This window comes from Thalassophryne amazonica, unplaced genomic scaffold (assembly GCF_902500255.1).
Source record: "Thalassophryne amazonica unplaced genomic scaffold, fThaAma1.1, whole genome shotgun sequence".
Classification (NCBI taxonomy): domain Eukaryota; kingdom Metazoa; phylum Chordata; class Actinopteri; order Batrachoidiformes; family Batrachoididae; genus Thalassophryne; species Thalassophryne amazonica.
Genome location: NW_022986561.1, coordinates 2,936 through 17,120, shown reverse-complemented (window position 1 = coordinate 17,120; position 14,185 = coordinate 2,936). Strand labels below are relative to the sequence as shown.

The 14,185-nt window shown below is 40.3% G+C and overlaps 1 protein-coding gene across 1 annotated transcript; it reads right to left on the bottom strand.

The window, feature by feature from the left end:
• Positions 1 to 3,426: 3,426 nt before the first annotated feature.
• LOC117506293 (PHD finger protein 20-like) lies at positions 3,427 to 13,859 on the bottom strand. Its single transcript, XM_034165781.1, has 2 exons — positions 13,565 to 13,859; positions 3,427 to 4,461 (listed from the first exon to the last, which is right to left on the bottom strand). Exons 1-2 carry the CDS (start codon positions 13,710 to 13,712, stop codon positions 4,319 to 4,321), a joined length of 291 nt encoding a protein of 96 aa, XP_034021672.1. The 5' UTR covers positions 13,713 to 13,859; the 3' UTR covers positions 3,427 to 4,318.
• Positions 13,860 to 14,185: the final 326 nt, after the last annotated feature.

The following is a 14,185-nucleotide window of genomic DNA, read 5'->3' as shown; positions in this document are numbered from 1 at the left end:
TCCAAGGGTTTAGCAGCGAAAAATGTATTTTTAAACGCGCTGTACTGCGCTCACAGACACCGCTGTCTCTCTACTAGTAATTCTGCTGCGAGTCTGGGCGGAGCTACGCGCTGCGTCACAGGTACCCGGACCAGCCAATGAGAGGCGACGTTTCACTGCGCAGAGATCACCACGAATCGAGAGGTCTCGCTCCGTATCCGCAAATCTCGATCAGAATCATCCACCAAGCACACGCAAGACGGAGCAAAATGTTGCGTATGTCGGTCGCAAATACCTCGCGAGGCAAAATACTAAACCTGTGCCCTACATCTGATAATCTTAAAATGAGTTTTTTTTTTTTTTTTTGCGCAAAATGGATAAAATAGCTTTTCATGAGCAGATGAAAGAATGACTGAGTCCATTCCTGACAGATGTAAATGTTTACATCCATCAGGTTTTACCATGTAACATGGTAGGTAAAAACAATAAATGTCACCTCAACGAATTAAAAGGACATATATTGACGACAATCTCATTCAAATTGAGAGAAGTTTGATGAAACAGATCAAGCAAAGCAACTTTACTTTTCTCATGTAATATCTCAGACATGACTGCCACCTGGTGGATACATCAATGAAGTTGGTTCAGGAACGCTTAAAAAAAAAAAAAAAAAAAAAAAAAAAAAAAAGAGGAACACATGGCGGAAATGAAAATTGTCAGTCTACAGAGAGCTGAATTCAAAGCCAAATGCAAATACAATTCAATTTATTTTCATTTATATAGCACCAAATCACAATGAAGTTGCCTCAAGGTGATTCACACAAGGTCTAACCTTACCAACCCCTAGAGCAAGCACACAGGCGAACTCCCTCTGATGATTTGAGGAAGAAACCTCAAGCAGACCAGACTTAAAGCGTAAATGCAGGCTCAAATGCAAAACACGTGAGAAATCAGTCATAAAAGATGAGGAAAAGAAATATCAGCAGCCTCCACCTGTAAAACTATTCCTGTTTTGCCTATCATCTCACTGTTGCTCCTCCAGTGCAACTGTTAATTTCATTAACACCAAACTAGCTGAAACTGATTAACAATCCCCTCTGCTACTTAACTGACCAGATCAATATCCTAGAAGTTAAACTGACTCAATGTTATACTCAGATTAAAGTGTTCCTTCTACACTAAAATGTACGGATGCCGAGAAGCCACAACACTTCAAAATTAAGACAATACCAGCAAATGTAGTACAAAAGAACCAACTTAAAAATTGATAACATCTAAATTAAGTTGTTTGAACTTAAGTTAATAAGTTAGATCAACTCTAACTTACAAACTTAAGTTCAAACAACTTAATTCATTTAGATGTTACAAATTGAAACAATTCTTTTAAGTTGGTTCAACTATTCTTTTTTCAGTGTAAAACATGGACAAAAACTCCTCAATTTAAGAAGTTTGATGTGCCAATTTTAAAATTTTATTCTATTTATTTTTTACAATTTGATATAAATAAAAATACAAGTCACACTGAAGTTTAAGTCCTTTTTTTTTTTTAAAACATGCTTCACAAGAATTCAAAAGATTCTGTCACTTGGGGAATGCGACAACATGGGACCAGTAGATGTTCCTCTACCTGACCTCGTTATATGCGGGGGGGTTTTCATTTGGTGAGTTACAATAATGTTTATTCTTTTAGTGCATTAAACTGGAGGAGATGGACTCACCTTTTCACCAACTGCGTTTTACATATTTCTGCCTTTGTTAGATTTCAGTGGGTCAAATGTTTACATACACCAAGATGAATGGAGCACAAGAGAACTCGGCCCAGGGGATAGAAATCGGCTCCAGTAGTTTTTTTTGTAAGGTAAAAATTTATGGAATTGGAAACTACTGTTGGCAGTTTGCGCTCTACAAGCGCGGTACTCTAGTTTATTTATTTGGAACGTGAAGTGTCTTTGCAGATTGCTGAAATTAATATTTTGCTTCCTTGACTGACATACAGAAATACAGGTTACAATAGGTGTAATGCAATGATAAAAGTTCTCCCAGGGCCAACTTCTCTAGGACAAGTTCACGCCTGGGCCAAGTTCTCCCAGGAGCTGAGATCTCCTGTTATTGATGAATGCCTCTTTCAACAGCACAGATTCTTCTGGGATCTCCATTTAACAGACGCTGGACTAACAGAACAGGGGAATTGGTCTCAACTGAGCAAACTACTGTCTACCATGACTGCAATGGGACGAGATGTAGGTTTGGAAGAACAAAGTAGTTCGGAAGCAGGCCGAAAGTCACCAGACCACAGATGATGTCAGTTGATTTACTACTGTCAGGAAAGGTCAGGACTGTCCAGTACCTGTAACAATACCTTCTTCTCTGCAGCTATGCCTTAATAATGTGTGCAGAAAGTGGTTTGCATCATCTTGTTGTAAAAGGCACGGTATCATTGGAAAATAGGTCTTCTTGAAGACAGCTCTAAAATCTCAAATGTACTTGTCTATATTAATGCTGCCATCACAGAATTGTAAAGTACCTTTACCAAGGGCATTGACAACCCCAAAACAAGACAGATCATGGCTTTTGGACTTGTTGATTGCCTGGACGACTGGTTTCATCTTTGGTCCAGTGCACACATCATGCCCCCCCCCCCCCCCACAAAACAAGGAGTGCCAATTCATCTGTAATGAGTCAAATAAAAAAATTGACTCATTACTTGCCCTAAATTCCAGTGCTTTTATTTTTTAAAATGTGTTGCAGGCCTGAAATGCAGGAATATGGACAAATCAAATTAAGTTGATTGCACAAAACATGAACTATATTGGGTTCACGTTCTCGGCAATGAAATAAAAGTCAAAGTAAACGTCAGGATCACTGTACATTTATTTGCATTTTCCATACAGCCCCAGCTTTTTCTGATTTGGAGTTGTACTTAGTACAATGGTTGTCATACTTTTATTTTCAGAATATAAATTACAAATCACATATCCTCAGCAGGAAATGACCACAAAGCTATAAATGTGGGGAAGTGGAATGATGTAATTTGCCCGTCTAAGTCACCACAATGTTGGCTCAAATTTAGGCGATTAAATGATTAGGATTCACATTACGAGTTTCCATTTACAAGCAGATTACATAACCCATTAATCTTCTATAAAAAAGTATACACAACTGAAACACGGATAGCTCACCTCAGTGTGGGAGGTGAGAGACACTTCTGTGATTGACAAGCTGGAGGCTGAATGTCTTGCTCAGTGGCCCTGCATGGACAGAAGTCTGTCTCTTCTGTCACAAAATTGCTTCTTCAACCTCTCGGCCACTGCTGCCTGTAAATTTAATCTGATTATGTAAGAAAGCAAATCTACTGCGTTGATAAACATACATAACCTGTGCTACTGCCAGAGGGGTCGCTGTCTCCAGGTCGAGGAAACAAGCCTGCAGGGCATCCAAAACAACATGTCTGTGATCAATAAGTTTATTTACCAACAAAACCTTTGCATCATTTCACATTTATCCCTGCTTTCATCTGAACAGTAGAGTGTAACATGGGTATTTGGAGAATGTGCTTAATTACGAGGTGTACATTTTTCATTGATGTATTTACAAATGATCAAAACACTGTAAATAAAGACAAAAGCGATTCAAAGAGGAGTAAAATGTACAGGGCGAAGCTGTGTTTATCAGACATGATCCTACGTAAGCAGAAGACAAGTCCACAGTATTGTAAAAATCAGGTGCGACATCCATAATACAGAGCTAAAACAAGAAAATTAACATTACATTCCTATCTAAATCCAAAAATAACATAAGTGATGTCAGCGTAGTAGAAAACAAACCTGTTTAGAGGTGCAACACAACATTTATACAGACCGTTTCTACATACCGAATGTCTTCAAGTTACTGTCCACAATTATAGCAACAGTTTCGACACACGTCTGGCTAAGAAGTGCGAAAGAACACATGAAGCGGTGTTAACCGAAATGGTAGCCGTTTTAAAACAGACTGCAGAGAGGCATACTGGAGTACGAGATGAATATGAAGCTTCTGCACTTCTAGACACGGGGTGGCCGTGCACATTCGTTCAGACAAAAGGCATTCAGACGGTTCAGCATGGGAACCACAAAAGTAATCTGGTCCCATTTGTTTTCTCCTGCATTCACGAGGTTACTTCTGGTGTTTAATCCTGATTCATGATGCTCAATGTGTTCATATACATCTTTATATGACACCGGCTGTAGCATCAGATTTCACCGCACAAACCCTTTAGGAGCAGCAGACATCACAGGGTCCTTTGTGTCCTGCAGTTCCTTCGCTGTGCGGTGACTGAAGCTGGTGCTGTCCTGTAGCGCCCTCATGTGGAGCTGTACAGAGAGATCTGCTGCACCTTGCCCAGCTGTGTCAGCAGTCTCTTCATACGATGTTTGAGCTGAGGCAGGCGGGCCAGAGGATCAGGAGGTTCCAGCTCGCCGGTGTGATCCAGCCAGCTCTCCAGCACTGATGGCAACAAATCAGAAGCTTACACATCCTGAAGATGTTAAAGACCGCACAGGTGAGTCAAGACATTTGAAAATACTAGAAATGTTCAGGCCCAGTGGCAATATTTACTTTTTAAAGACAAAACAGTCACGCCTCTGAAGGTAAATCGGAAAGAGGACGTCTAAAACACCACCGTGCGCTAGAGGTGGGTGGTACAGTGTTACGTCACTGCAGTGATAATGTGGCATAATACTGACTGTGCAATACTTGCAACACCATGAGAACGGTTTTCCCATATGATAGCAGAGAGAACCCCCACCAGGCCAGAAAAACTTTTTATTGACCCCAATTAAAAATAATGGCCATAAATAAGTGACCATGGAAATATTTTTGAACTGTGATTCTGTTGTGTGAACCAGCGGACTTTTGCACTCCAGGCATGTTTAAGCCTTAATGAGTGTTCATGAAACAGTGGAGGATGTTAAACATGTAAAACTGCAAAAATCTTTGAATCAAGAAGGTTTTAACTTGAAGGAGTCACATAGTACAAAACCACTTTTTAATCTACCTTTTACATTTTCATGTGTTTGAGGTTTTAATGTTAACATCTGAGTGCACTAAGACATTCTCCTGCTATAATCATGATTTAGGGCCAGCAAAGCTCATCTAAAAGCTGACAAAAAAAAAAACAAAAAACAGACATTTGAAATTGTGCGGCCTACATCTAGACATGCAGCTTGAAATGACAATATAGCCATGACCGACACACTGAAACCTCTGCAATACGGGCGCTGACTCCAAACATCCTTGTAATTATAGTCTACAACTGGCATGGGTAAGACAGATCCTTTAATATAATTTTCTCAAAGTCTGATGACTGCATCCGCTATCAAATCGAACATCCTTTATTGTCCCCACAGGGAGACTCGTCTTGGGCACAAGTGCTACACACAGAAGCGCCTTGAGGCAACTCTGATTTAGCGCTATATAAATGAAAATAAATTGAAATCGACAGCAATTACATGTTGCCACCACCATACTTCACTGTAGGGATGGTGCCTGGTTTCCACCAAACATGACATCTGGCATTTGCGCCAAAGAGTTCAATCTTTGTCTCATCAGACCAGAGAATTTTGTTTCTCATAGTCTGAGAGCCCTTCAGGTGCCTTTTGGTAAACTCCAGGTGGGCTGCCATGTGCCTTTTACTAAGGAGGTGCTTCCGTCTGGCCACTCTTTATATTTATGGTCTAGTTTGTACAAAAGAGATTTGAGAAAGGTGGCAGACATTATAGGCCCCTCATTTTCATTATGTTTCTTAAACATGTGTTTCTTTGCATACTATTGTGTTTGTGTGTGCGCTATATTTATTTATTAAATTGTTTAAATATATGTCTTAATGTTTTAACTATTTGTTTTAGTGTAGAGCACATTGGGTCAGCTTTGGTTGTAGTAAAGTGGTTTATAAATAAAGATGGTGTGGTAAAGTAGTGTGTGTTCTATACATATATTGTGGATATTATATTCAAAACTAAATTGGAGTATTTTCCATCACATCACATATTTCAGGCCGTCAATCGGGGGTGGAGCAGGGGATATACTGTTACACAGGTATGAATGCTGTGGGCTTTGGGGCTCACTGTGTCTCTTCCGTGCTCTCCTGGACCCTGGCAGATTAGTCAGTTTAATATTAATTTAATGATATGTTTCTTTATCTTGTGGTGTTCTTCCAAGGTTTCGTTGATGAAATACGAACATAACATGCAGAGAGCTTTATCGGGGAGCTCAAACTTGCAGACAAATTCACTGAATCTTGCTTTTGTCCCGTAAACATCCACCTCCCGCTCCAAACAGATCCACTTAAACCTTTTGTTTTTTGTGTGTTTTTGTTTTTACACCACTATCGATGTTTTTAACGCAGCCTTCGTCCTCTCGCGGTAATTTTGGCCACGTTAAAGATGCAACTCGACAGACCAAACTAGCCATTCAAAATATCCACATCCTGGTACTTTCAGTAAGTAAGTAAGTAAGTAAGTAAGTATGGTTTATTTATATAGCACCTTTCAAGATAGAAATCACAAAGTGCTTCACATAAGAATAGAGAAATTAAAAACAGCAGAAACATAAAACCATAAAAACTAGGTAAAGGCCAGCCTATACAAAAGGGTCTTTAGCTTCACTTTAAATGTTTCAACAGAGTCCACGGAGCGTAGGTCCAAAGGCAATGCATTCCACATTTTAGGTGCCACCACCTCGAAAGCACAGTCTCCCCTGGTCTACAGTCTTGTCCTAGGCACAACCAATAGGCCCAGGTCCGAAGACCTCAGAGACCTACTTGTCACATATGGATGTAATAGCTTGGTGATATAAGATGGCATTTGACCATGCAGAGCTCTAAAAGTCAGTACTAGAATTTTAAATTGGAGTCTGAAATGGATGGGGAGCCAGTGCAAGGAGGAGAGGGTGAGGTTATATGTGACCTCTTTGATGACCTCGTCAGCACCCTCGCAGCCGCATTCGGTCCAAAGAGGACTTGCTAAGGCTAAAAAATAGAGAGTTACAGTAATCCAAACGTGATGACACAAATGCATGAATGATCATCTCCATCTCCGCCCGAGACACAATGCTGCGCAGACGGGCAATATTGCGCAAATGGAAAAAACAAGACTGTGCCAGGCGGGTAACATACGCGTCAAAATTGAGGGAGTGATCGAACGTAACACCCAAGTTCCTCACTGCTGAGCGAACAAAAGGGGCCAGAGAACCAAGATTCCCAACCACAGTGGGAACAAACTCGTCAGGGGCACAAACAAGGACCTCAGTCTTTGCTATATTTAAGGACAAATAGTTGGCCGCCATCCAGTCACCAATAACCTCAACACAGTTCTGAAGAGCAGATACCCTAGAGACCGTTTGAGGAGTGAATGAGATGTACAGCTGGATGTCATCCGCATAACAGTGGTAGGAGACATCTTTAAAACTACTCAAGACATGACCAAGTGGGAGCAAATATAGAGCAAACAATATAGGTCCCAGAACAGAACCCTGAGGCACACCACAGGATAGCATGGCAGAGGAGGACATAAATTTACCAGCAGCAAAAGCGAAAGTCCTGTGTGAAAGATAAGACAAAAACCAGTCCAGAGCAGACCCAGAAATGCCCACCCAAGTCCTTAGTCTCTCAACTAAGACTCCATGATCCACCGTGTCAAAAGCTGCAGAGAGATCCAAAAGGACAAGCACAGAATATTCACCTGCATCTCTGCACATTAAAATATCATTTGAAACTCTGAGAAGGGCAGTTTCTGTAGAGTGCAAGTGGCAGAACCCAGACTGGAATTTATCAAGAATATTATGTTCAGCTAAAACCTCATTAAGCTGTTTGGCCACCACTTTCTCTAAGACTTTGGAAATAAAAGGCAACTTTGAAATTGGTCTAAAATTTTGAAGGAGTGAAGGATCAGCATTAGGTTTTTTTAAAAGAGGGTGAATAATTGCCTGTTTAAACTACTGAGGGACATAGCCGGAAAGCAGTGATCTATTTATTATCAATAAGACAACCGGGCCAATAGAATGGAAGACCTTTTTAAAAAAGGAGGTAGGGACGATATCAAGTGGGCAGGAGGAAGGTTTCAATCTGTCCACCAGACCAGTGAGCTCTTTCAGTGATATAGGTTTAAAACTATCCAGAACTGATGGCCGGGTAAGATAGGGAACAGATGAAGAAAGAGAGGGATTAATATTTGCCCTGATATCACAAATTTTGCTGATAAAAAAGGACAAAAAATTGTCACAGTCTTCATTTGACTGAATGATAGCAGCAGGAGATGCAGGTGTAACAATGTCTCTGATTGTGTCAAACAAAATTTTTGGATTCCGTCGGCTGTTAGAATTTAAAGTGGAAAAATAAGCAGCCCTCACATCTTTCACCATATTATTAAAAGAGATTAAAAGCTCCTTTAAATGAAGGAGGTGGACCTGGAGCTTTGTAGATTTCCACAACCACTCCACTTTCCGACATGATCTGTTAACACTACGAATACTGTCATTCATCCAGGGGGAGGAGTTACTCAGAGGGGCAAGTCTGGTTTTAAAAGGAGCCACTCTGTCCAAAATTGAGAGACAATGATGATTAAAAGAATTAACTAAAATATCAACATCATCTGAACTAAACAACTCATCAAGGTTAAAAGCAGCAGAAAATACATCTGCAGTAAAATGATTAAAAATGCGAGAGCAGATCACAGGAGGAGCAGACGGACAATCCAGATTAAGAGACAAATTAAAAAGAATACAAACATGATCAGAAATAAAAATATCCTCAGAATAAATAGACTCAATATTAAGACCCAGAGTAAAAACAAGATCTAAAACATGACCTTTGCTGTGTGTGGGGCCAGACACGTGTTGGATCAAGTTGAAAGATTCCATCAGACTGATGAATTTAGCAGCAGATTTATCAGATACATCATCAACATGGAAATTAAAATCATCAACAAATAAAAGTCTGGACAGCTTGAGAGTTGTAGATAAAAAGTCACTAAACTCCTTGAGGAAGGAAGTGCATTGACCAGGTGGACGATTTATTAAAACACAATAACATAGTGTTTACGCGTAACATATTACAGAGATTCTGATCGGCTGAAAGTTCGCTGTTGTAGAAAAAATAACCAAATGACATCTCGCGTTTTAGCTTGCTGTTTCAGAAATGTGGTTCCGTGCATATGAGGAAAGGTTTAACAAGCACGGCTGGCCCCACTGCACCTCCATCCCTCCCCCCAATTTTTTCAATGGATTTATGCTGATCTCAGAAATGGCCCAGAAATCCAGAAAAAGTCAGAAATCCACTGATCCACAGAATTATCATCCCTGTACACCAGGTAAAAAGAATAGTAGTAGTAACGCAGCCCAGCCCATTGACCTTCAACTGCTGAGACCTGTTTGTAATAAAACCATTTTACGTATAATAAAAGGATCCGCATACATACTGTTTAACATGTAGACCAGTTGATGTGGTTTAAAAGCTGAACTAAAATCTGCAAATAAAACACCAGCATAAGCCTAGGAATTCTCCAGATGTTTGCTAATAAGATGCGTCATGCTGACTACAGCATCCTCTGTGCTCATGTTTACTACGGTTTCCACTCTATTGGTCCATTACAGCTACAATGTTTTGACTTGCCAAAATTAATCAGTGGGGACAATAACACTTTATTATACTTGTGCATTTTTATACTAAGCAGTGATGAAAGTAGGTTTTGGAAAGAAAACCTGACAATGTTTGGCAAGGGCCAAAGTTCCAAAGCCCCTGGCAGGGGGTCTGCGGGTTGAAAAAAAAAAAAAAAAAGTCTCAGATGCATTCTGGTGCATTTTCAGGTCTATTTACGCACCCCAAAAAATACATCAATAAATATTTTATTTTATTTTTTGGGGGTAATGTCAATCTTTCCACCCCAGAGAAGAGTCTTTTCACATAGTTTGTATAGTCACAATGCAAGTAGTGTGAAAAGACTATTTTCCCATATTGGCAAGATGACAAAACTATAACAGTCTGTCACATGGATTAGAATACGGTGTTATTACTATTTCATAAAACCACCTATTCACATTGGACTGTTACTGTTCTAATAATAATAATAAATTTTATTTCTAATGCACTTTTTGTTTGATACCAAACCTCAAAGTGCTACAAGGGCAAACAGAGAAAACAACAAAATACAGCAATTTCAACAATTTAAAAGTGTATAAATTTTTTTTTTTTTTAATTAAATAAAAAAAAAAAAAAAAAAAGCGAACAGCATCTAGTCCATATATGCTTTTCTAAAAAGGAAGGTTTTAAGTCCTTTCTTAAAAGCATCCACTGTCTGTGGAGCCCTGAGGTGGTCCGGGAGAGCATTCCACAGACGGGGAGTTGCGGCCTCAAAGGCTCTGTCGACCATAGTTTTAAGCCGTGTCCTGGGCGGGAGCAAACGGTGTTGTTGGCCTGACCGGGTCCGGATTGATATTTGTGGTGTGAGCAGTTCGGTGAGGTAAGTGGGGGCCGCACTGTGCAGACAGTGATGGGTGTGCAGAAGGATCTTGTATTCTATACAGAGGTGAACAGGGAGCCAGTGGAGGGTGTGGAGGATGTCGGTGATGTGCTCATGTTTCCGCACCCTCATCAGGATCCTGGTAGCGCTGTTTTGAACATATTGGAGCTTTTGAAGGCTCCTGCCAGGGATCCCAATGAGGACTGCTTTACAGTAGTCCAACCTGGAGGAGACAAAGGCATGGACAAGCTTCTATGCAGCCGGGAGGGAAAGGGAGGGGCGCAGTCTGGAAATATTTCGTAGATGAAAAAATTAAGTTTTGCATATGGAAGTAACGTGAGCATCAAAGGAAAGCTGGGGGTCAAACTTAACCCCCAGGTTGGTCACAGGGGGGGTAAGGGTAATGGTGTGGCCAAAGAATGAAAGAGGTGATGGGGGAGGAGCGTAATTGATTTGAGGTTCCGGTTTGGATGGCTTCTGTTTTTGAGCAATTTAGCTCCTCCAGGCAGAAGCTGAGACGGGTGAGGTTGGCGGAGAGGGGGTTTGAGGGGGAGATCTTGAAATATAGTTGTGTGTCATCAGCATAGCAATGGAAATTGATTCCATGCTTGCTGATGACACGACTGAGGGGAAGCATGTAGATGGTGAAGAGGGTAGGACCAAGAATGGAGCCCTGGGGGACCCCGCAGGTGACTGTGTGAGGGCTGGATTTTGCCTCCCCCAGGGCTACGCACTCAGTCCATTCTGTGAGGTAGGAGTGAAACCAGTGAAGGGCAGTGCCAGAGAGACCAATGTAGTGGCGGAGATGGTGCAGGAGAATGTGATGATCAACAGTATCAAACGCAGCAGAGAGGTCGAGAAGAATGAGGAGGGATGTGGAACCGGAATCAGAAGCCATGAGCAGGTCGCTGGTGACTCTGATGAGAGCAGTTTCAGTGCTGTGAGAAGGTCGGAAGCCAGATTTAAATTTTCATATGCAGAGTTATATTTGAGGTGAATGTGGAGTTGGGAGGAAACAGCTTTTTCTAAAATTTTGGATATGAATGGAAGATTTGAAATAGGTCTGTAATTTGACAGTGTTTCAGGGTCCAGGGAGGGTTTTTTGAGTAGGGGTTTAATGAAAGCAGTTTTGAGGGAAGATGGAATATTGCCAGATTGCAGGGAAAGGTTTATGATTTTGGTTATGAGGGGACTGATGAATTTGTAGTGAGCTTTGAGCAGAGGAGAGGGGATGGGATCAAGAGGGCATGTGGATGGTTTAGAACTACGGATTAACTTCTCGACCTCCTGCTGCGTTATGGGGGAGAAATGAGACAGGTGTGTTGTGATGGGTGTTGATGGGAAGTCCAGGATGGCGCTGTTTAGAGGTGAAAATGAGGAACGGATATTATCTATTTCAGAGGTGAAAAAATTTATAAATAAATTGCAGTTTGTTTCTGTATGAGTGTAGAATGAAGAGGTTTGTGGTTTTAGAATATGATTTATAGTGGAGAAGAGTTTTTTTTTAATTACCTGGGTTATTGTTGATGAGAGTGGAGTAGTGTTCTGACCTAGCCTTGGAAAGTGCCTTTGAGTATGTCCTGGTAAGCCAACTGTTCTCTTTCTACAATTATCTAAACATTTGACTTCACCAATTTGTACTTTTGTAACAACTACAAAGTGTCTTAAAACAAACTAAAATTAAATTTGATACAATTAAAGCTGCATCTTACTGTTCATTAAGTCACCAATATAACTTTTAGTTCTCAGGAACACTGATTTGGGTTTAAATTAGACTGTTATTCATTTCTAGAAATGGGAAACAATAACAGATTTTTCCATCCAGTGCTGACGTCAGCATTTCTGGGACACTGACAACTTAAGTGTCACGCAAAAAGACGCACAAACGTTTTTCACATCAATATCCGACTTCTACGAGCATGTTAAATATTTATATTTCTACGAGCATGTTAAATATTTATATTTTCCTCCACATGAATATTTCACTCCCATGTAACAGGAAGGAAAAAAAAAAAAAAAAAAAAACATAAAATGCAGATTTAGCAGGATAACATCACGTTTGCATGGAGATCATTTGAAGTAAATTCATCCCAAAGACAGATTTTGATTTGTGTGAAATAACTTGAACAGCATCGACTGACAACGACTTCCGTCAAAACAATTTTACAAATACAGACCACAGACTAAATCCGACATGCGCCAGGAAAACAAAAACCCTTACTCTTTTGAGTTTACTGGCTGTTTGCAAACCAACACAGTGCATTACTGCCACAAACTGTTTGGGCGTGGAACATTAAATTCAAAATCTTTTTTTTTTTTTTTATTTTTTTTTTTTTACTGATTTTCATTTTTGCAAAAAACAAAAAAAGAAGATCAAGATTCGACATTATTGACAATGATACATTTGCATAGAAATATTAGTGAGGGCATTATGGACGTGGAAGATGAATGGGTTCTGACGTGTGCTATCAAAAATAACCCGGAACACATAAGTAAAAACGGGGAGTAAAAAAGTGGAGGTGATGGTCTAGTGGTTAAGGTGTTGGACTTGAGACCAGAAGATCCTGGCTTCAAATCCCCGCTGACTGGAAAATCACTAAGGGCCCTTGGGCAAGGTCTTTAATCCCCTATTGCTCCCGGTGTGTAGTGAGCGCCTTGTATGGCAGCACCCTGACATCGGGGTGAATGTGAGGCATAATTGTAAAGCGCTTTGAGCGTCTGATGCAGATGGAAAAGCGCTATATAAATGCAGTCCATTTACCATTTTAAAAAACAAAATTTTGAGGAATTTCTGGAAAACTTTCATCACTGTTAAGTAAGGCATTAGAAGTTCCCAGTTTCCACTAAATAGGGGCTGAACTTTGAACCTTCTAACATGCACGTCAATGTACAGAAATCTCAAAAAGCAAACTTCCTATGTTTGCTATGGATTCCTCCAAACAATTATCTATAGGTTTGTGATATACCACTGAAGTAAAAGATAATATTTCAACACAAAATAAATTGTCTTTTTATTTTTTGAAAAAAAAAAAAAAAAAAAAAAAAAAAATGCAGGAACTACACCTTTAAATAATTTGCCCAAAACTGGTTCTTACCATCCAATTCTCTTTCAATGAAGTCCATCCTGTGTGAAACCTCATCCTGGACGGCTTCTATGTGATCCAGCAGATTGATCTGCCACTCCTGACGTTGCCTCCTGTCATCTGCACCTTCTCCAGGATCCCTCCCACTCTCTTCCCTCATTTCTAGGTGGGACCACAGGCCACCAACCACCTCCTGAAGGCAAATGTGTGAAATAATCAGAAAACAGAGGTTCAGACTGTTACACTGTCACTGTAAAATCACTTTAACACACAATTCAATATTTTTCATGCATCATGTGATCATATTCATGGCAGTGTCTCACTGCACAGGTAAGACGTCAGCCAGACAAGACAAGTAATGTTCTGCAATTACAGGATGGAATGAAAGATCTTGACGCAGGTGTCACAGGTGCACAGAGCAGGAAACCCATACTAATTAAAGACATTTATCATTTTAAATAAATTAGTACAATAAACAAGACGCTCATTCAAAATATGACGAAGTGAGTCCATCATAATGTCAAACATCCATCTTTTCCTGCAGTAGTTAGTAGGTCGGGGGTGGGAAGAAAGACGGACCAATCCTCAAGTCAAAGTTGCTGCGTATTTTATTTACACACAAGACTGAATATT

Coding starts and splice junctions, on each gene's coding strand:
- LOC117506293 (XM_034165781.1), bottom strand. CDS start 13,712: ATGAGGGAAGAGAGTGGGAGGGATCCTGGAGAAGGTGCAGATGACAGG. Junction 4,462..13,564: donor CATTGAAAGAGAATTGGATG/GTAAGAACCAGT, acceptor TGTTGCCATCAG/TGCTGGAGAGCTGGCTGGAT.